Source organism: Pseudopipra pipra, chromosome 17 (genome assembly GCF_036250125.1).
Source record: "Pseudopipra pipra isolate bDixPip1 chromosome 17, bDixPip1.hap1, whole genome shotgun sequence".
Classification (NCBI taxonomy): Eukaryota; Metazoa; Chordata; class Aves; order Passeriformes; family Pipridae; genus Pseudopipra; species Pseudopipra pipra.
In genome coordinates this window covers 8,479,960-8,501,536 of record NC_087565.1, presented here as the reverse complement: position 1 = coordinate 8,501,536, position 21,577 = coordinate 8,479,960, and the positions used below count along the sequence as shown (strand labels likewise).

The following is a 21,577-nucleotide window of genomic DNA, read 5'->3' as shown; positions in this document are numbered from 1 at the left end:
CCGTAGGGGACCCTTCAGATGTGCTGCAGCACAACTGCTCTGCTCCCTGAGCAGGACACTGGGGCTGGAGCTGTGCATTTCCCAGGCCTGTTGGAGCTGTGGTGCAGGCAGGAGGATCAGCATCCACCCAGGTGGGGCTGGGAACACACCCAGCTTCCCCAAAGCCCCTTCATGGCAAAAAACTGTCGGTGCCATGAAAGCAGAAACTACTTCGAAAGCCATGAAAACGGTTGGCCTCAAAATCCTGGATTTCCACCACTGTGGCAGCCGTGTTGTTATCAAGCCCTGTGCAGCTCCCTGTGGTACCACTGCCTGGTATTCATTGTGTTGCTAAAAGAGGAAACACAGGAACACGTAGCAAAAGAGGGGTGAGACTTCCCACTGCGGTTAATTGCGACAAGTTAGTGACAGATAGACCAAGGAAAATTCCACTTGCAGGCAGACTTTTTTTTCTCACTTCTGGTCACCAGTTGGGTTTTTCTGGTTTGCGTTCTGTCCTTTTTTTTATCTTCTCTGTTGTCACAGAAATTATCTTTCATAAGAATCTTTTCACCAAGCTCCCAAGTGCTGTTAGGGGCAGAGCTGTCAGATGGGCTCTCCTGAGGCGCAGTTTCAGAACATGGTGCCTGTGCAAGGCTGAAGTCTCTTCACCCTGCTGTAAGTCTCTGTATTGCTCAAGTGGTGCTGCTGGGGAATGACAACAATGGATAAAAATACAGGGGTCAACAGAACGGCAACGGTACGTCTGGTTTTTTGAGTTCTGCATATGAACAAGTAAGAAACGGGGGCCCAAGGGAAGGGTTTGATGTTTGAATTCGGTGTGATGCTTGATGATGATGGAGGTAGCACTGGCGAGGCCACACCTCAAGGGCTGTGTCCAGTTCTGGGCCCTAGAAATGGCCTCAAGCTGTGACAGGGCAGGTTCAGGTTGGACATCAGGAGGAATTAGTCATGGAAAGGGTGTTCAGGCATGGGAAGGGGCTGCCCAGGGAGGTGGTGGAGTCCCTATCCCTGGAGGTGTCCAAGGAATGACTGGACGTGGCACTCAGTGCTCTGGGCTGGGGGGCAAGGTGGGGATGGGTCACAGGTTGGACTCGTTGGTCTGGGAGGGCTTTTCCGACCTTAATGATTCTGTGACTGTGAAGTGTTTGGATTTCTCATCTCAAGGGGACAGAAGGCTCTTAGAATGCTCATGTACCTGATGTCACCCTCTGCTTTTCATTGTGACAGAATTATTGACTGCAAGAAAGGTCTTCTTGGGGAGGATTCTGAATAAAGCAGGATTCCTAAATACCACATACCTCTAGATAACCACATTTGTGAAATTACAAATATATAACTTCAAGGTTCCACCTGTCATACTGCTATCCTGTAGTGACATTGCAGACATGGTTATATTGTCAGAGGCTTTCAGTGACAGTCCAAGTGACCAGTTGCATCTCTACCTTATGAGCAAAACAGAAAACATTTTGAAGCACTATTTTTATTTTTATTTTGAAAGACTGGAACTAATTTATATAGGGTTTTTACATTTGTGTATTCATATTACATCTAGTTTAATTTTATATATATACATAGCTAAAATGCCCTGCTGCAGCTGTAAGGGTTAGAGAATGCTGAGGTCTTGATTCCAAGTCAGTGCCTTCATTGTCCTACTGTCTGCAAGTCTAATAAGCAGTGTAATGAAATTGTGATTTTCATCCTGGATTATGATCTCAGTGTTTGCTGTAAATAAGCTGCCTCCTGGAAATTTGATACAAAATGTAGTGGGGGGAAAAAGCTTAGTATGAGCTCCATGAGTCAATTTTCCATTGAGGTGTGTAAAGATTAGGGGGCTATTTTTCACATTGAGTCACAGTAAGTGAGGCAGGACACTTTTCATCTCTATACAGAGAAATTTTCTGTTTCTAGGTTTGATATTTCCAATTTTCTTAAATGGATTGTCAATGGTAAATCAATGATTCCCTGTTCTGTTGTGAGCTCTTTAGACACGGCTGTAGCACATCCAGTCAACTTCAGCTGAGTAATAACTGAAAAAGTCAAACTTATTTCTGCTACATCATCTATGAACTGTTTACAAGGTTCCTACTACCCTGGCAGTGCTGTTTATTATAATATTTGAATATTATGCTTAATACAAAAACATTAAGGGGGGTTTTTTTCTATTATCTGGACTCCTTGAAGCACCAACCCTCAGCAGCGTTACTGCGATGGCAACATTTTGCAATTATCCCTGTGCCCCAGCTATTCCACCTTCTAAAAATTAATTCAGTCTGTGAGTGCAGGCAGAAAACATTGTTTTTGTTTTGTTGTTATGCATCCACATGGGGCAGAGGCTGCACAGGAAGCGTTGCACCCCTTGGTGCAGTTTCAAGCACTGTGAGCACAACGGGCTGCTCACGAAATAGTGCTCCTGCTGTTTGACAACACTGGCTGTGCTGCTGCCAGAGGAGAAACACAGTGTTTGAAACACACATGAAGTGGATCTGAGGTTTGTCTCTCTTAAAATGCCCACTTTGCATCTTCCTATCTCATCCACAAACACGTGTGTGAGGAATGACATGGTTCTCTGCCTCTCTGCTCTTCTCTGGCGATGCCCCACCTGCAGAGCTGCCTCCAGCTCTGGGGTCCCCAAAATAAGGACATGGAGCTGTTGGAGCAAGTCCAGAGGAGGCACCAAGATGATCAGAGGGATGGAGCAGCTCTGCTGGGAGGGAAGGCTGAGAGAGTTGGGATTGTTCAGCCAGGAGAGGAGAAGTTTTGGGGTGACCTAATTGTGGCCTTCCAGGACCTGAAAGAGCTTCAGGAAGGATGGAGGGACTATTTACAGGGGCCTGGAGTGACAAGACAAGGGGGAATGGCTTCAAACTGACAGAGAGTAGGGTTAGTTGGGATATTAGGAAGAAATTGTTCCCTGTGAGGGTGGGGAGGCCCTGGCACAGGTTGCCCAGAGAAGCTGTGGCTGCCCTATCCCTGGAAGGGTCCAAGACTGGGTTGGACAGGGCTTGGAGCAACCTGGGCTAGTGGAAGGTGTCCCTGCCCATGGCAGGGGTTGGAATGAGATGATCTTAAGGTTCCTTCTAACCCAACCCATTCTGTGACTCTCTGATTTTTTTTGTGGGTCTCTCTGCTCCTGGGGATGTGTTCACCTGCAGCCCCAGGGCTCTGCTGTCACCCCCCAGTCTCCACCTCAAACACTCAGGAGCAAACAATGTGTTTCAAAATAGGATTTGCCAGAGTTGATATACTGAGCAAGGAGTTACTTCAATAGCCAAGAGGAAATACTGGAGAAAATGGTGAAGTCTCTGTTTTCCTGGGCCTCAGACAATAAAATTGGGGCTGTTCTCAGGGATGGAATTAGACTCAATGCCCAACTTTCCTGGGGAAATCTTAAAGGCGAAACTTCAGTTGTCATGGACAGAACAGTCTTGACCCAGGGAATTTTCACCTCATGTAATTTAATGCCAGTTAACACAAACTTCGAATTTGGGTGATTGAGAAAGAATAAACCATGAACGATTAAGGAAACACTTGAGTAAACACCTTTCCTCCCCTTTCCTGGTCTCAACTTGCCTTATTTTTTAGGGGGTACACTCAGTCCACCCCAGGTCCTTCACAGAGGTTTCTGGGATTCATTCAAGAGAACATTTAATTGCATTTGAAAGTAGTTTTGTGGCCACAAATTGTGGCTTTGTTGTTTATACTCTCCATCATTTCAAAGGCTGGAGCACCTTTAAAATTCCAGGGTAGCAACTGAATGGTTCTTTATCATCTGCATGGACTGTTTGAAGGAGAAAAACTGTTGGTTTTAATACTAAAAAAAAAAAAAAAAAAAAGGAAAGAAAAGAAAAACCCCAAAGACATTCAAATGGGATGGTTCATGCCAGGAATTTTTTCTCCTTTGGGCAGCTGCGTCAGCTGCTGCCCTGCTCCCAGCCCAGAGGTGTAGATTTTGTTGAGAAAGCATTTTCAATTCAGCATTTTCTCTCCAAGATGCAAAAGTCTTTTCTAGTGAAGTGATTGTGGCTTTGGGAGTAAGTATCTAATTTCATCTTGAAGCTACCATGGAAAGAGGAAGGAAAAGGCTTTTGTCAAAGAAAAGGCAGCATGCACAAAAGAAAAACCGGTAAAAGTTTGCAAACCCCAAGACATTCACAAGTCCAAAGTGGTAAAACCTGTGCATTTGCATAAGTGTGACCTGGGCTGAACTGCTGCTGAGCAAAGGGCAACCACGAATAATTTTAAATAACATTATAGTTTAATAATATTAAAGGATTTTTTTTTAAATAATCAAAGAAACAAAACCCTTCAGCTGCAGGTCATGTTTAGCCTTCCTCCCGGGGTTTTCTGCCTCTGTAGGGTGAGGTTGCTTTGCAGGGTTTTCCATAACCACAAAAGGGACCTGCTAAGTTTTCTAGAGACCTGAACAGGAAAATTGCAAAGTGTATCAAACCTCAAACCACTTTTAAGTTAAAAAAAAAAAACAAAAACAAAAAAACAAACCTACAAAAACAACAAACCCAAACAAAAAACCCAGGAGTAAAAAATGCTGCAGCAAAAATGCTTCCAAATCCAATCCTTTTTTCTGGTCCAGCCTTGCTGCCCTGGGTTTTCTCTTCAGAGCAGGGAAGGCACTTCCCGGGGGTGTCTGCAGGAAGGATGTCTGTGTGTCCTGCACTGTCACCAGCTGCAGCCCAGTGGCTCCCTGCAGATAAATCTGCTACGTAATGAGCTCCCTCCATCCCCCAGAGCCCCTTTCCTGGGGCTCCCAGTGAGCAGGAGGTGCCAGAGGCTGAGCCTTCCCCCTCCAGGCTTCCAGCCAGACCCTCCAGTGCTGCCTGATCCACTGGCCGGGCTGGGGGAGATCATCCTCCTCCTCCTCAGGTGATGGACTAGCAGGGAAATAAGAGGCAACAAAATGAAGGTCAATGTAAGTACTGGATTATTTTCTTTCTGTTGCAGTTAATGACTTTACTGATTTCATTTGTAGTGTAAAATCTGCATCTGGCAGGGTCCCTTTGTGATTGTGTTCATCTGATTTGCACATCACTAACAGAGCACGTGGGCTTAATTTTTAAAATATTATCCAAGTAAAACTGAGAAAAAAAATGCTTTATCAAGAACAATATGGCTAAGGAGGGTAAAGGTTTCTACCATGCATAATATGCCTTATTACAAAGTTATCCTGAATGACCCTGACTGGCCATTTCCCTATTTTCCTGGAAACAAGGAGGTTAAATGACTAACACTTGAGCTGGACTTTATCTAGAAGAAGATTATGTTTTTATCATTGATTCCTAGAAAAGAGGTAATGGAAATGTTTCAACAATTTGAGTCATGCTGTGATAAGAAAAACGTCAAGTAATTGCAATAGGAGCTATGTGAGCCTGGGAAAGCCTGTGCTCTCTAGGATAATGACTGGCCACTCCTGCAGTGCTGTTTGCAACGAGAAGTGAAGCTCAAAGGAGGAAAGGAGTGGTGGCAGTGCTCATTTTTAGGAAATACTGTTGTCCCCTGGGAGGAGGGGGGAATAGGTGGATGGATCAAACCCATTTTGCAGTCGTATGTCAGTGTTTTTGCCCAGACTCCCCCACAGCTCAGGGACCCCCAGCCTTGGCTTTGTGCTTTGGCTGTCACACAACTAAATGACTCCCCCTGTCACAGCTGATCCCTGGCAGCTGTGGCTCGGGAAGGGTCTGCACTGTCACCATGTGTCCCGTGCTAATGACAGGGAAAGGGGAACGTCCAGCTGCCACCCGGGAGCGGCGACCGACACCAGTGATTAGGGCAGGTGGAAAAACCAGCCGCTCCTTTTCCCAGAGAAATACTGCCGTGCCAGTAATATTTATTCAGAAATAACTTGTTTATTAATCTGTTCGATTTAGTTAGTTAATTCATTTAGTGATACTACCATTGCAGCATTGTCCAAAGTGTCAAAAAAAGAACTGATTTTGGGGGCAGATAACTGCAGCGAGAGAGACGCAGGAAGCCACAGCATTTGGGAGTTGTGGTGCTGCTGCTGATTCATTATGAATCAGAAAACGCCCACCCCGACCTCTCCTCTTGCTGTCCCTTCTGCCTCATCCAGGAAATGGGCAGAAACTCCACCACGGGTCAGATGGGATGCAAGGACACTATCCTGTCACATCTGTGCACCCAGGAGAGGAACACACAGCAGTCCCTGCCAATGAAAAACATGCAGTTTGCTCCTGACAACGTGCCCCAAGAATTTTTTGTGTGCTCCCTGAGCAAGGGGAAGAAGGAGGGCAAGGACCTTGCTCTAAGGAGTGGCTGTGAAGCACCTATTTCTGAGGAACAGGAGAAAACTTGTACTCATCAGAACTTTCTGTGTCTGTAAATCCATGTCTGGAAGTAAATGTTGTGGTAAAATGTAATTAAGATACTAAAAGGTTTAAAAAGCAAAGTAATTGGGAGCATATGGGCAAAAACCTTTGGATAGTAGGAGGACCCAAATCCCAGAACTACACACAGAGTCAGGGTTTGAAACATCAGGAAATGGCAGTTTATTTTCTCTTGGCCATAAGACCACAGATGCAAAAATGCTGTGAACGGTGTGAAATCCTGTGTGCACTTGCCAGCTCTGTTGATTTTAACACAGCTAGAATGTGATTAACTAGATTTGTGGAGAAAAAAGAGTTTGGGGAAAATTAACGGAACCGGCTTGTGTTTGCCACTGTATGTGGAGCACTGACTTGGGGGAAGCTGCAGGACTTCTAAGTGGTCCTGCTTGAATTTTCAAAGTGGCTCTTTATTTTATCAAGAACTGTTTTGACCATTTGAGAATTTAAAACCTGCTGGTTAGCACCTGGTTCCACCCTCCCAAAATCAATTAACTGTTGGAAAGGCAATAAAAGCAAGTCCTGACAACGGCTCCTCGTTGCAGCTCACACAAAACTTCTGTGTGACCTGAACGTTTATTTTCCAAAATACATAAACAAACCAAAAAATGCAGCAGAAGGACTTTCTGCAAGTCAGAGGAAACGCTGCACATCAGAGGGACGTGCAGCCCCGTGGCCACAGGGAGGCACCTGCATGTAGAGAAAGACCTGATCACTTAAGGTAAATTCTCCTTTTTCCTGGGGAGGTTGACGATGGGAACTCTCTACAATTAACTGGACAAAACTAAACTGACTCGAAGTCGCTTGCTGTTTAAAAGGGAATTCTCTGGGAAGCCGGTTCCCAGCTAATGGACGATGGAGAATGTTTATTCCTCCAGCTTTGTTGGGAGATGAAGAGATTAACTGGAAGCCGCTCTGTAAACATGTCAGAGGTGTCACTGATGCACGAACAGAACTGTTTAGCAAACACAACCCGACGCCTTTAGCTGTGTCTCTTTCCCCTCAAATATTTTAAGTCCCGTTTTCCTGCAGTAAAAGTGCTTACACATGTATTTATGTGCAAAATGCAGCTAATAATTATCTTGATCCACACAAAACCTCCCTGATTAAAGCTGTCTCTTTATTTACATTATTTCAATAGGTTTTTCAAGAAGCAAATTTAAGACAATAAACGAAAAACATTGTTTTATTTGAAATGCTGTGAAGCAGTACCTTACCTGTGTATCATGTGAAATAATCTGTGGTGATAAATTGACATTTCCAAACACAAACTGAGTGGGAAGAGGGAATAGAGAAATTATTGTGTCAGGCTTGCAGGCGGGATGCTGAAATTATCAGTTGGTACACATCACTGGGTATCACTTGGATTTTTCTAGCAACATTTGCATATATTTTATAAGGATGTTTTTTTCTGCTGCATAGTACTATAGGCTGAGGATTGGGCTTGGGATAGGAGAGGGATCAGGAGATCTTGGTAATACTGAGGTGTTTTTTCCTGTTGTGTACATAGAGTCAGTCTGTGAGCATTCCCATTTGGATGGTATAGAATTTTATATTATAGAATTGTACACTGGTCATCTTCACTGCCTCTTAATTAAATTTCCCCTCTCTCCATTAATAAACATGAGTTAACAGCTTTCACTTCGATGACTCTCAGGGGCTGTTAGGTTTTATCGGGGAGCACGGCTGGAAAAGGGTATGCAAACAGCAAAGGTGTGAACAGTCCAGTCTGTAGGAGGAATTAGTCTCTTAACATCTGATCCACACTCCAGTAAAGGAGACACACTTCCAGCTACACATAAACTTCTTAACTGAAGCTGTTTCCAGGGACCTGGCACAGTAAATCCCTTCAGTGTGTGACACATTTGCATTGCCCTCGGGCAGCCATGGGCTCTGGAGGGGGCACAAAGCCTCGGGAAGGGGCTGCAGGGAACACAGCCTCTGTTTTCTAGGTCTGTGCTCTGTCATCATCTCGTTAAAATCTGCTCAGTGAGAGAAAAGTCACAGCCAAGGTGGTCTCTCATGGGGCAAGAACTGCCTTTTAGGATGTTCTTTGTCTTAGGAGAGTGTTTTCAGCGCTGCTGAAGAGGATGAAACAACAAATGTCAAAGGAGGAAAAACACTTTGATCTCATCTGTGTTGCTTTAGTGCTTATTACACGTTGGTTACTGTAAGGACACATTAACAAGGTCACATAAAATACCACAGAGCTCCACCCAGCTGGCCCTGGCTGGCCCATTGTGGGTGACACGTTGGACAGACAGTTTCCTCTGGCTAACAGGGAAAAAATGCAGATCTCACTGCCCCCAAAGCATGGCCTCCTCTGAGCTGAGCATCCTCTGAGCATCCCCAAAGGTCTCTATGATCCTGGGAATTCTGTTCTTGTTTACAGTCACTGGCAGGTCAGAGATGCTTCTGCTTACGATAGGAAGGGGCTGCCACAGTGATCTCTCACACATGTCCCAGAGAGCTGAGAGTGTAGATAGGGCTGGATTTCTGGCAAACAGCCCCACATTAGATGATCCAGAGCCTGGAGTACAGATAACCTCACTCCACACCACTGGAGACAGACTTGGTGGAACTTAGCAATCTGTGCAGTCATATCAAGCACCCACCTCCTGGAAATGTTGACTATAGAATTTCTCCTCCTGTTGTTGTGATCACAAAATCAATTGGCTGGGACAAGTTGTCTCGAAAAATGAGGTATCTTTGGAAGGCAAACTGGAACAGGGATGGCATCCTGTGTTACTAAAAAGTAACTCTGTTTCTTACCGCTAGCAGACTAGATGTGAATTGGTAGTTCTGGCCTGGATGCATAGTTGCCCTAAAAGAAATGAGATTTGAAAATAGATGTGTGGTTTCATACATTGTTTGATTAAAGCATTAGGCCCAGCAATGTTTTGAGTGTGCTACTGCCACGGGAAAGACTGAGCTGGGGAAACGTCAACATTTAGATGCCTTTTAAAACCACACAGTGAAACAAATCTTCCTCTTGTTTGTGTTGGTGCAATTAGGAAGGACAGCCTTGTCTGTGCCAGGCTCCACTCCCGAGTTCAGGCTTCCTGCCCTGCCACTCCTTTCCTGCGTGCGCCTGGATAAGGCTCTTCACGTTGGAAAAGGGGGAGAGAGTTCCTCTGCCCATCCTCCTCAGGGATGAAGAACAGGGTCTGCTTTTCATTGTGTCTGTACAGCATCCAACAACAAGGATCTCGAAGTGTTGATGAATAATAGGAAAAGTTGGATGTTTTCCTTTTTTTTTTTTCCACAATTGCAAAGACATGTGAAGCCCAGGCTGTGCTCGTGGTGGGATTCCTGGGGGCCTGACTGCAACATTTGGCATTGTCCAAGCAGAAGGGGGACTCCCATGTTCAAGGCTAAAACCAGGCTGGGACACAAGGTAAAAGGGGCTGTTGTCCACCCCTGGCAGCTGCTGAGGGACGAGCCCACAGCTCACAAACAGGCCATTGTTCGTGGCCACCCCGACCACGGATCGTGTGCAGCCAACAACGGGCCCTTCTCACCAGCTGAGCTGACAAATTGGGGTTCTTCTGCTGCAGCTTCGAGCCAGCTGTTGCTTTACAGCAAATGCTCTGGACAAAAATACAAGGCATCACATTTCCTATTTGGGTGCTATCTCTTTGGGCATTACTTGCACTTTCTGATAAACTCACGCTGAGACACAGCCAGTGTCCCTCTGCCTGGGAAGCAGACAGTCCCATTTTGGAGCTGAAAGCAAATTCTATCTTGTACTGAAAACAACCACATCCACAGCTTTCTCTAACCTTTGCACAAATGCCTCAGGTGACCATAGCCAAAAGTACTAACCTGCTGTTAGTACTTTTCATTTTTTTTAAGTGCCATCTTCAAACTGACAGAGAGGAGCTTTTTAATTAGATGTCAGGAAGGAATTGCTCCCTGTGAGGGTGGGGAGGCCCTGGCACAGGTTGCCCAGAGAAGCTGTGGCTGCCCCATCCCTGCAAGTGTCCAAGGCCAGGTTGGATGGGGCTTGGAGCAACCTGGTCTAGTGGCAGGTGTCACTGCCCATGGCAGAGGGTGGAATGAAGAATTCACAGAATGACAATGGGAAAAACATCTATTTTTCATATAGGAATATTCATCAGTAATCATAGAATCACAGAATCATTAGGGTTGGAAGGGACCTCTGGAGATGATCCAGTCCAACCCCCCTGCCCAAGCAGGGTCACCTGGAGCAGGCAACACAGGAACACATCCAGGTGGGTTTGGAATGTCTCCAGAGAGGGAAACTCTCCACCCTCCCAAGGCAGCTGTTCCAATGCTCTGCCAAACCCTCCATGGAAAGAAGTTCTTCATGTTGAGGTGGAATTTGTGTTTTAGCTTATAAGTCTCATATATATATGTCTAATATAATAAGTCTAAATAATGAACATTAGCAGTGCTCTTCAAGAGCCTTGTGGGGAAAAGGTGCTGAAGAAATATATTGTAGTATTATCACAGAATCACAGAACATTCTGAGTTGGAAAGGACCCACAAGGATCATTGAGTCCAACTCTTAAGTGAATGGGCCATACAGGGGATTGAACAGAGGACTGAGCAGGAGATTGAACCCATGACCTTGTTGTTTAGTTATTATTATCTATTTCTTTATGCACTGAATGTAGCAGGCACAGGCTAAAGTTTGCACTAAAGTTTACACAGGCAGAAGTTTAACTCCTGAGACCAGTGCTCTGAGAAAGGTGGTTTGATGTGACAACGGCTGTGCTTGAACTAAACTGAAATCGAGGTGGGGATAAACACCAAAGCAGAACCCAGTGACCAGTGCTGTGGGTGTAACAGTGCAATGTTGGTGTTCTCTGTGTCCCCAGAACACCCTGGCCAAGGCGCTCTACGACAACAAGGCCGAGTGCTCGGACGAGCTGGCCTTCCGCAAGGGAGACATCCTGACCGTGCTGGACCAGCACGTCCTCGGCAGCGAGGGCTGGTGGAAGTGCTCCCTGCATGGCAGGCAGGGCCTGGCCCCCGCCAACCGCCTCCAGCTGCTCTCTCCCACCATCCTGCTGCTTCCTTCCACCCGGAGCGACCCCACGGAGCTGCCAGCGGGCCAACAGAACATCTACCAGGTTCCCTCCGGCCCCAAACCCACCGTGGTGTCGTCCACCTACGAGAAGATGGAGGGGTGGGTCAAACCCCCAGGCAGGCTCTCTGCCACGCCTGCCCAAGCCATATATCAGGTGCCAGCCTTGGCTGCACAGCTGCTCAGTGAGAGGACCAAAAGCTCCACGCACCAGGTAAGGCAAACATCCCTGAAAGTAACAGATGTTATTATTGAAACAACCATTGGGAGTGGGAAAATAACAAAGGCTGTCAGCCTGAGCTTTTCAGTGGAATTTGCAGCAAAAGAATGATGGTGTTTAGGAAACTCCCATCAATTCTACTACAGTTTATAGCATTATGTGAGAAACACTGCTCTGGGCAACATATGAGAGTCTCTATATTCTGTAGTCCCTCACTTTTTTGACAGTTTAAAGCAGCTGTAAAATAGGGCAGGAAGCAAAGAATATACCATTTGTTTGGGAGAATCTAGAAATTATTTACAAACCTTCCCTGAAGTTAAAATAACAAGACACAGAACTTTCTCCTCTGATTGTTCACAGCATGTGGCCATCCAGAGTCCCCTGGGCACATGTGGTGTCTTTACATCCATCTGCACATGGAACATGTACATGTTGCATCAAGTGTCTTAAGATCAAAAACTTGTGCTTTCTTCAGGAAAAAATGAATGGGGACTGTTTTATAATGAAAGGTAAATAGAGCAAGTGAGTACAGAGTTCAAGTGCAAGTTTTTGTTCAGTTCCATGAGCTCTTCAGCCCCGGGTGGCTCTTTATTCTGTGTAGGAAAATCATGTTAGAAATGCTAATTGAAAAAGGAAAAGGAAGGAAATTCAGCCCTGAGATATACAGTCTTTTAGGCTGATTTAATGATCATTTGATTTATGGGGCCACCTTCCCTCCCACTGTGCTGGGAGGCAAGTCATGGAAACCAAGATGCTGCTTCCTGCTGTGTGGCAGATGGGTGCTGGAAAACAGACAAACTCGGTGCAACCCTGATGACTGAAACCTAATTTTCAGCACTGCAGCTGCAGTGCAGACCTTGTGTGCAGTTCCCACAACTGCAAGCTCAAGCTAAGAGCTGCAAAGGACCTTTTTGCACTTACTGTGATCTGATTTCTCCACATTCCTGATCCTAACGGAGCCATTTGCAAACTGAATGCGAGATTGGGACAAATTTTCCACATTGTGCCAGCAAATCAGGTGGAAAATGTTCATCTACTCATTTTCTGAATGAGTGGCCCAACAGAAGAGCTCCTTGGCTCTTCCTCTCATCTCCTGAGTTTATACACCTAAGCTTTGTCTACTCTAACCGAGAATGAAAAGGAAATGTCCCAGCCTGCATTTATGATCTAGAAGTTCAGAGCTGAGCTGTCTCTTGCACGGTGTCCCAGCTGTTCCCACACCAACTGCACTGTGGTGGTCACAAGCCATGCCCAGATGCAGGGAAGGCTCAGGGAGAGCAGCCTGTGAAAGGCCAGGATGAACTGCAGCACTCGGACCGCCCCGCACAGAGCCTGTGGGACAACTGGCAAAGCTCCTGGCATAGTCAGCTGTCCTCTGAGCAGCTGGGTAAAGCCACTGTGATTGAAAGCAATAAAACAAAACAAAATCCCTCAGAGCCCACAGAGAAGCCTCGTTGCTGCTGCCTGACACGCAGGGCACCTTCGTGTTTTACTGTCACTGAAAGGACTTTAAAAAGTAGTAAGATGTGATATCCAGTGAGTTTCCTTTTTGCTGTATAGTGAGATTTGTCCACCTGAAAACAGAGCTGAGCTAAGGATGGCTTTCTTGATACCTCTTGTCTTTTACGCTTTCTGCTCAGGGAAGTCTCTTTTATGCCTCTGTTTGCAGGTAAAGGTGATCACCAGGTCCTGGCACAGGTTGCTCAGAGAAGCTGTGGCTGCCCCACCCCAGAAAGTGTCCAAGACCAGGCTGGATGGGGCTTGGAGCAACCTGGGATAGTGGAAGGTGTCCCTGCCCATGGCAGGGGGTGTAACTGGACAGCCTTTAAGGTCCCTTCCAACCCAAACCACTCAGTGACTCTGTGATTCTGTTTCATAGAGCACTAAGGGGATTTATCTTCACTCCTCCTCCCCTTTCTTCAGATGAGAGTTAAGAGCTTTCACAAAGCTGAAACAGGCAGTTGTAAGGGTGAAGTCTAGTTCCTCTACCGTATTTCCCCTAAATTACTTTGCTGCAACACTCACATGATGGAGATCGCTACCTCCAATTTTAAATAATTATTGTAACATCTCATCTGCAGTGGTGTTTTTGTGGGTCAAGGGTTTGGAAAGGTCCATTTATAATCTAGCTGAGGACAGCCAAGCTAAAGACAGGCTGAAGGAACAAAACTGATTTTATAAAAAAAAAAATCCTACTCAACATTCATACTTTGGGACCTTAACTAATTATCCCACAGATGTGGTCATGCCTTCTCAAATTATGTTTTAAGCAAACAGGAGAATTAGACTACAGACCAATAATGTAATTCTCATATCAGACTTCCCTGTTTACGGAGCTGAACAGGACATCAAGGTTTACTCCTTCCAAATGAGTCAGTCTTTCATAACTACAGAATAATGCTCAGCCTGCACCTTTTTGCTGCTCTTACACTAAATATGGCTTGACCCCATGGCTCTGTGTGCCTGGAGAAGCAGAAATTTCCCCACTTCCTTTTTCAGTGGTTCTGCTTTTGGTTAGTCTAAAGATTTAAGTGATAAGTGAAGCTGGATTTCCTCCAAATCTTTTCCCTCCCATGGTTACTCAGGCAGATTGTCTTTGATTTGTATGTGCCAGTTCTTATCTCACCTGAAATACTGCAGAAATGCTGGCAAAGGAGAATTATGAGGGAATAATGCCACCTGCTTCTAAGTTCAGTTCCTACCCCAGCTTCAGTAAAGAGCTGAAGGTTTTTAATCACTTAAGAGTGATCACTGCAACAGTGGCCTATCCAGTTAAATGAGTTTCCAAAGATGTCCTGAGCTTCCTGCTCACTGCAGCTTTCTCATTATTGTTTTTCTCCCCCTCCAAGCACCTGTTTACTCTCCCGAGAGCCTGCCGGGCTTCAGCCCCAAACATCAGGAGTGAGGTGTACGACGTTCCCTCCACGCAGCGCCGGGAGTCCCTGCTCACACAGGTGGGTCCTGCCGTGGTGCTCTCCCTGCAGCTGGGACTCTGTAGAACCTCAGAGTAGATGTTGAGGCAAATTCCAGTACCTCCCTTTTCGCTTTTTGTAAAATTGGGAAGAAAATAATTTATTTTTAGCTCAAAACCTAAAGCAGTTCTCTTGAGTTTCTTAGAAATTCAGAGAAACTGGTCCTAAATTTGGTATGCTTCTAATGAACACTTTCAGTTTTACCATTATTAAGGCATTTCTTGCTGGATTCCAAGGCAGAGAGATTGACACTACTGATGTCCTACAGAATTCTCAGTATCAGAGGGTCACCCTCTCTGCTTGGAATCCATGAGGAAATGTGCTTTCTGTCTGTGTCATCTGATCGGGATGATTTCAGGGTGTTTACAGAAGAGTCACAAGTGCGTGTTCAAAAAAAACTCAATGCCACCCACCCCACCCACCTCCTGGGGAAGAACATCCCATGGATTTGTGATCAGGAGGATCACATCCACCACAGAAGTGTCCTGTTGCATCATCCTGCTCTTGGTCCTGCTGTGCTTCCCTGAGGAGAGTGAATGTCACATTCCCTCGATCCCTCAGGTCACCAGGATGGGACAGGCACCAGGCCCCAGCCCTGTCACCTCCCATGCAAGGTGTGGGTGGGACTGGAGCACGTCCATGGACCCTCCCCATGCACTTTATCTTGGCAGCAGCTGGCAGGGCAGGATTAAGCCCACTCCATTGTTATCAAGTTATCCACATATCTTCTGGAGTTAGCTCCTTGTGTAAGTGGGTGATTCCTGCTCAGACCCAAAGCCAGGTGTGCCAGTGGTGGCTGCCTCATCCTCCCACCCAGCACTGCGGGATGGCTCCAGCAGCTCCCCTGCAGGCTGAGGGTGACCCATGCTGTCCAAACCAGGAGCTACTCCCACAAGCCTTTGATTCCACCGGAGTATTCAAGGAGATCTAAAAAGAATCAAAGTCAATCAGGTTTTTTTTTCCCCTTTTCCCAGAGCGGTGCCACTCCACCCACTGCACGGAAGGGCTCCGTGCCAGTCAGACCCACTGAGAACTTCCAGGCAGAGCAGGAGCAGCTTTACAACATCCCATCCAGCCCAGAAAAGGCAGGAGCTGGGATCCAGAAAGACTCACCAGCAGGCAATGTAAGTAAGATTTGTCGGACCCAAGAGAACAATCCGTCAGTGCCGTGACACCCACCTTGGGCAGAGGGGCAGGTTTCCCACCTCTCCCCCCGTGTTTGCCAAGCACCATCCTTGAAGAAAGGGCTGATCTGAAATTTCACAACTAAGAAAACGCCTCAGTGGAAACTTTTTATTAGTTGTTCAGGTTTCCTGAATGGCTTTAGGATCCAAGAGGATTTTGACAGGCTCCTTAGTGCCTAGGGCTGAGGAGCAGGACCATTCCAGCACAGGGAATCTGAGGCTCCCTGGTTTTGTGGGTTTAAAGAGCAGTGCTGTAGGTTCAGGGCTGCAGAAGCCAGTCTTGCACAGAGCCTGTTCAGCAGTGACAGCCGGAGTGGTGCCACCCAGGATTGGGGAATTGGCACATGAGCAACTGCTCATCTAAGCTGGCATTCCCAGCATTTCCATGGCTGTTAGGAATTGTACCAACCAGCTGCACCAGCCCGGGACCAGATTTCCTTTCAGAGATCATGGTTTATCATTGCTTCCAAAATCAAATTTTCTTAGAATTCTTTGTTCACAGGCAATTTGGAAAATTCTAGAGTTGGCCTGAAACACCCTTGTCATTCCTTGCCTCCCCTTCTCATGCACATTTTCCACAAATGGGGAAGCCTGACCTGGTTAGTTTTTTCCTAAAATCTGTATTATATAACAACTTTCAGTTATTTCTCATTGCTGCACATTCCTGTAGTTCCTTGCATTCCCCCTATGGATGTGCTTCATGCAGGTAGGATCTTTCCTTAAATGTTAGTGTTAGTCTGGATTTTATTACACAAGAAGTACTCCTGCATTTGCCTTTTCCAAATTGGACTTCAGCTGTAGACAGACATATTTTTAAGGCACTGGATAAACTCTGTTCCCATCTTAGCAAACCTGTATCAAGCAAAAATTTAAATTAATTGAAAGTATTTGAGAAGAGTCAGTGATGTCTGCTGGTTATTTATTTTTTGACAGGGTATGCACATGAATGGGAAAAAAATCAAGTGTCTACAGATGTCCCTGGCTGGGGACACTGCAGTATGATCTAATCACCTGTGCTCAAAATATTTTACCTTCTACATGTGTAGCTTGTGCATTTTAGAATATAAAAAACACAGGCCAGCCCTTTCGTGGTGTAGTTCCACTGACATCAGTGGAGTTGCACACATTTATGTGCTCTGAGAATTCAGTTTTGTTTCTTACTTCTTGTTTTATAAACAAGGGTGGTTTATAAACCCTCTATGCTTGTGGTTTATAAGCCCTCTGTGCTCTGTTGCAGTTGTATGATGTCCCTCCCAAAAGAGAAACTGATGCTTCAGAAAACAAATCTCAAAAGAAGTGCTGGGGCCAGTACAATACTTTGCCAAATCCTCGGAAGTCAGAATGGATTTATGATATTCCAGTATCACCTGAAAAATCAGGATTAAAACAGCACCCTTCTGGCCACTCCTTGGAGAATCAGGTGCTGTATGATATCCCACCAGCCAGGTACAAGGTGCCAACAACAAATGCTGAAGCCAAGGTTGTAAATCCACAATTATACAATATCCCACCGGCACAACAGAAATTAACACTGCCAGATATCCCTCTTTATGACGTTCCATCCTCACGGGATGTGCTCCTTTTGCCACAGAGCAGTAGCTGTGATGTACCCCCGAGTCTCCCGGCTCCAAAGGCTGAGAGTCAGATCTCTGAAGGGAATGTTTATGATATTCCAAAAGGTTTGCCCACCCCTGGACAGTCCAAGAAAGAGATGGAAAACAACAGTGACAGCTCTGGAGAACAAGCACACGGTGCTTCTCCAAAGCTCCCCAGAGGTGCCAAATTAGGACGAGACATCTCATCTGTTTCTAGTGTGGACAGCAGGAGCAGCACACTCTCCACATCCTCCAGCTCATCTGCTGAGTTGTTTTCTACATCCTCATCATCGGAAGAGCCTGGCAAAGAAATCAAAATGGTCCTTGAAGTAGCCATAGAGACCCTGACCAGGCTGCAGCACAGCGTGTCCAGCTCAGTTGCAAGTTTAATGATCTTTGTGAGCAGTAAGTGGCGATTGCAGGAACACCTGGAGAAGAGCATTGAGGAAATCCACAGAGCCGTGGATCACATCAAGGTGTCCCTGGGAGAATTCCTGGCCTTTGCCCAAGCCATAAAGGGAAACGCCTCTCACCTCACTGATAACAACCTTCAGACCAGGATTAAAAAGCAGTTAGAGATCCTTGTGAACTCCTTCCAAATTTTAACAGAGACAAGGGAAGCTCTAAACAACTGCAACTGGTCACTCGAGGCCTTGGTCCTCAGGAGCCCCCAGAACAACCCAGATGACCTCGACCGCTTCGTCATGGTGGCCCGCACGATTCCCGACGACATCAAGAGGTTTGTGTCCATCATCATCGCCAACGGGAAGCTGCTCTTCAGAAAGAATGACAAGGAACAAGAAATAAAGCAGCCAAAAGGGAGCCCAGAATGCAAAATGGCAAAACAAATCCCAGTGCCAAGAAGAATAGAAGTAGAGTCGCTCCAGAGAAACGCTCCTGACAAACCCAGCCAGAGTCGGGTGCCTTTGGAGAAGCAGGAGGAAAATGCCACTGAGGATTGTGATTATGTGCAGTTACAGGTCAGTAAAACTGGGCTTTACTTTCTATGTTCTTCATTGTTTGCAGATATTAAGCTATTGCCACTATTTTACCTTTGCATCAATGCCAGATTCAGTTTGAACAATTTCCTGTTTTCCAGATTGAACTCAGGATTTTGTTCCAGTGCTGGGTGGCACATGTGGAATGAGAATCATTTTAATCCATAAAAAGAACTGGAGTTTGAGAATTTATCCAGCCAGCACCACCAAAACATCTTTATAATCTGTTTAAATTCATTTGGGAGACAGGTTTTAGCTGGGGGTTTGCAAATCCTTTCTTCTCTTTTGCCTTTTAGTTCTCTTCTTGCCAGTTCATTGTGTTGGGCTCTGACGTGACTGGACAAGAAATGTTACTTCCTAACTTGAGGTGCATGTTTTCATAGAAAATTTTGCTGTAACAAATCAAACTCTTACTGTGAATTATCAAATTTATTTGTTAGAATCATTCTGAATGTTTGTTAGAACCATTCTCCTTAGAACTACTGAAATATCTACCAAGAACATCTCTCTTGGTTTCACAAAGAAATGTTGGCATGTCCTTAGGATTTAGGAAAGGTTATTTTGTTCATGTTCCTTTCAGTCTTATAGATCTTGCAGGAGGAGATACTATATTTTTAGTAGGAAAAAACCTACAGTTTTTTCTAATAAATGTACCATTGTTGTCCATAACATGAAGGCTGCAGAGCAAGTAGTTGTTTCCTCATGAAATAAGAGAAGAACATATATATATTTAAATCTTTTTGTAAGTCATTTCAACTTTGCTTTCATTTTAATTTATAACAGGCACAGAAAATCATTTCAGGTAAAGAAGTAGCAAAGAAGAGCACAGATTCAAAACTGAAGGTATTTCTGATTTTGAAAACTATTATTTATGAGGACTTCTAGTCCCTGATTTCTGTGCTTGCCAAAATTCAAAGCATTCAGACACACATCTCTATCCATAATCTATTTGCTTCTCATGGTTCATTTCCCAGAACTTATTCTTAGAATTACTGCTGAAAATTGTGAAAAACATTTATTTTCCTCAAACATAATGAACCCCTCCAGTTTAATGTCATACTATTTATTTTCTTGCCTTTGTGCATCATTTGGGATAAGGCTGTGAGGACTAGTATTTCAAAATATCTTGTCATGCACTGGTACAAAATTGACTCTTGTTTTGTCCATTTTAATCATTCATAACCCCAATTAAGCCCAGTAAAGATTAATGTTTTGTACTATCTGAAAGCTTCAAGTCCAGAATGTGTAAAGGGACACACTTTGTGTGCTATCCATTATTAAAATCGTATTTAGGGGCAAAAAGGCAATTGGGAGAATTTCCAATACTTTATGGGAAGAGAAATTATTGTAAAAGCTCCTGGGCTGGGGCAATTTGGAGAGTATGAACTAAGAATTTAGGCTGGAGCAACTAAAGAAACAATCAGTGTGTGACACCGAGATGAATGTTTTTTTAAACCTTTCTCCAGGCTTTGCCAACTGCAAAAAAGGCTGGGATTCAAAGCAAGCAGGACTGTGCCAAGAAAATCCCTCTCCCCGAGCACTGCAGGCTGTGTTTCGCTGCCCTGCACAAGGCCATCGGGGTGTTCACCAACAGCCTGAACAACAACCAGCCCCCCGAAGTGTTCATATCCCACAGCAAACTGATCATCATGGTGGGACAAAAGCTGGTGGATTCTCTGTGCCAGGAGACTCAGGAAAGGGATGCCCGGAGCGACGTCCTCCACAGCAGCAGCCGGTTCTGCAGCCTCTTGAAGAACCTGGCTCTGGCCACCAAAAACGCTGCCATAAAATATCCCAACGCGGACGCCACGAGGGAACTTCGGGATCGGACCGAGGAGCTGTCCAAGTACACGCAGCAGTTCAGAGCAATGATGGAATGAGACACGGAATGTCACTGTTTTCACACATTCTCCACTGCTGTTGCCCCTTTGGCAGGCAAAGGGGAGCAAAACCAGCTCAGTGACACCAATTTTCAGTCACCTCAAAGTTCCTGCCGGGAGTTCCCGGGGTGCTGATGCAATTTTAGCAGGTGAAAATCTAGACAACAGCAGATGTAGGAGAAGATTTGTAGAATTAAATCTATTCTTTCTTCTCCACTGTTCAGATCCTGCCTGGAAATATCATCGTCGGAGTGGCTGGGCAGGAATGTTTGCTGTGTATTAGAGCAAAATGGTTTTATTATCTGACTTATTTCTTATTTTTTATTCTCTCTATAGGTCAGATAACTGTCTTTTCCTTTTTTATTTTTTTCTATTCAGGCATGTAAAGTCTATCTCCAGATTTAGCTGCACAATGTTCTGTAGCTTATGATCAATTGTTTCCTGAGGACTTTACTCAGAATTTGTAGTTACAGTATTTTTTCCCAAGCAGCTGCAAAGCTAATTTTTGGGTTTAACATACAAATGCAACAACTGTATTATGGTACAAAATCTGGTACTATACATAGCCTAGATATTAATGGGGAATGCTCCAGGCTGGCACCTGAGCACAGAGGAAAACTGACTTGGAGGAGTGATAAATGTACAGGGAGCACCTCAGTCGTCCTCTGTCGCAGCCTGAAGCTGTTCAGAGCATTTCTCCAACTGAGACAGAATTTGTTTTAGTCACTAAACGTGCAGAGGGTTCCTAAGCTCTTCCCACAGACTGCAAAGGTGATGTTATTCCTTACTGGAATACCAGCAAGATACACCCGGCGCTGGCACAGCTGCCCAGGGGTTCAGCTGCCTTGGTCCGTGCAGCTTTTTAACTTTATCCCCAAATTCTCTGGGTGTGAAATCCAACGACAAAGACGCCGTGACCGCACAGGCAGAGCGTGGGTACACCCGTGTGACTTGTAGCTTCCCTGATTAATTTATTTTAATGTTTGTATCTGTAATTTCAATGTCTGGACTTTCTTGGCGACGTTTTATCGGTGTCTTTTACTGGTGGGACAATGAATTTCGGGGGCAGTCGGAGCTGACCCACACAGCGTCTGCTGGGAACCAGCTCCCGCCTCAGCATCCTCGAGCTTCCCTCGGCACCCGCCGCGTTTTACACCGGTATTTAACGCCGACACGTGTAAATATTCCTGTTTGCAAAGTTAAACGCAGTGTTTCCCTCCCCCGCTGGCTTTGTGCGTGTTGGATTAAACTCGCCCCTCACACCACCCGTGTCCGTGCCCTGACATCGCCCCGGGGCTGAGGGCGGGACGGCGGCC

At 45.5% G+C, this 21,577-nt stretch overlaps 1 protein-coding gene across 2 annotated transcripts; it reads left to right on the top strand.

Annotated features, from left to right (window-relative positions):
• Nucleotides 1–4,542: 4,542 nt before the first annotated feature.
• Nucleotides 4,543–21,526, top strand: CASS4 (Cas scaffold protein family member 4). 2 transcript variants are annotated; one of them, XM_064674159.1, is made up of 7 exons: nt 4,543–4,930; nt 11,204–11,626; nt 14,482–14,586; nt 15,579–15,728; nt 17,026–18,363; nt 19,165–19,224; nt 19,848–21,526. In XM_064674159.1, the coding sequence occupies exons 1-7, from the start codon at nt 4,919–4,921 to the stop codon at nt 20,259–20,261; spliced, it is 2,502 nt and encodes an 833-aa protein (XP_064530229.1). In that variant the 5' UTR covers nt 4,543–4,918; the 3' UTR covers nt 20,262–21,526. The 2 variants fall into 2 exon arrangements, with proteins under 2 accessions (XP_064530229.1, XP_064530230.1); XM_064674160.1 differs by lacking the exon at nt 19,165–19,224.
• Nucleotides 21,527–21,577: the final 51 nt, after the last annotated feature.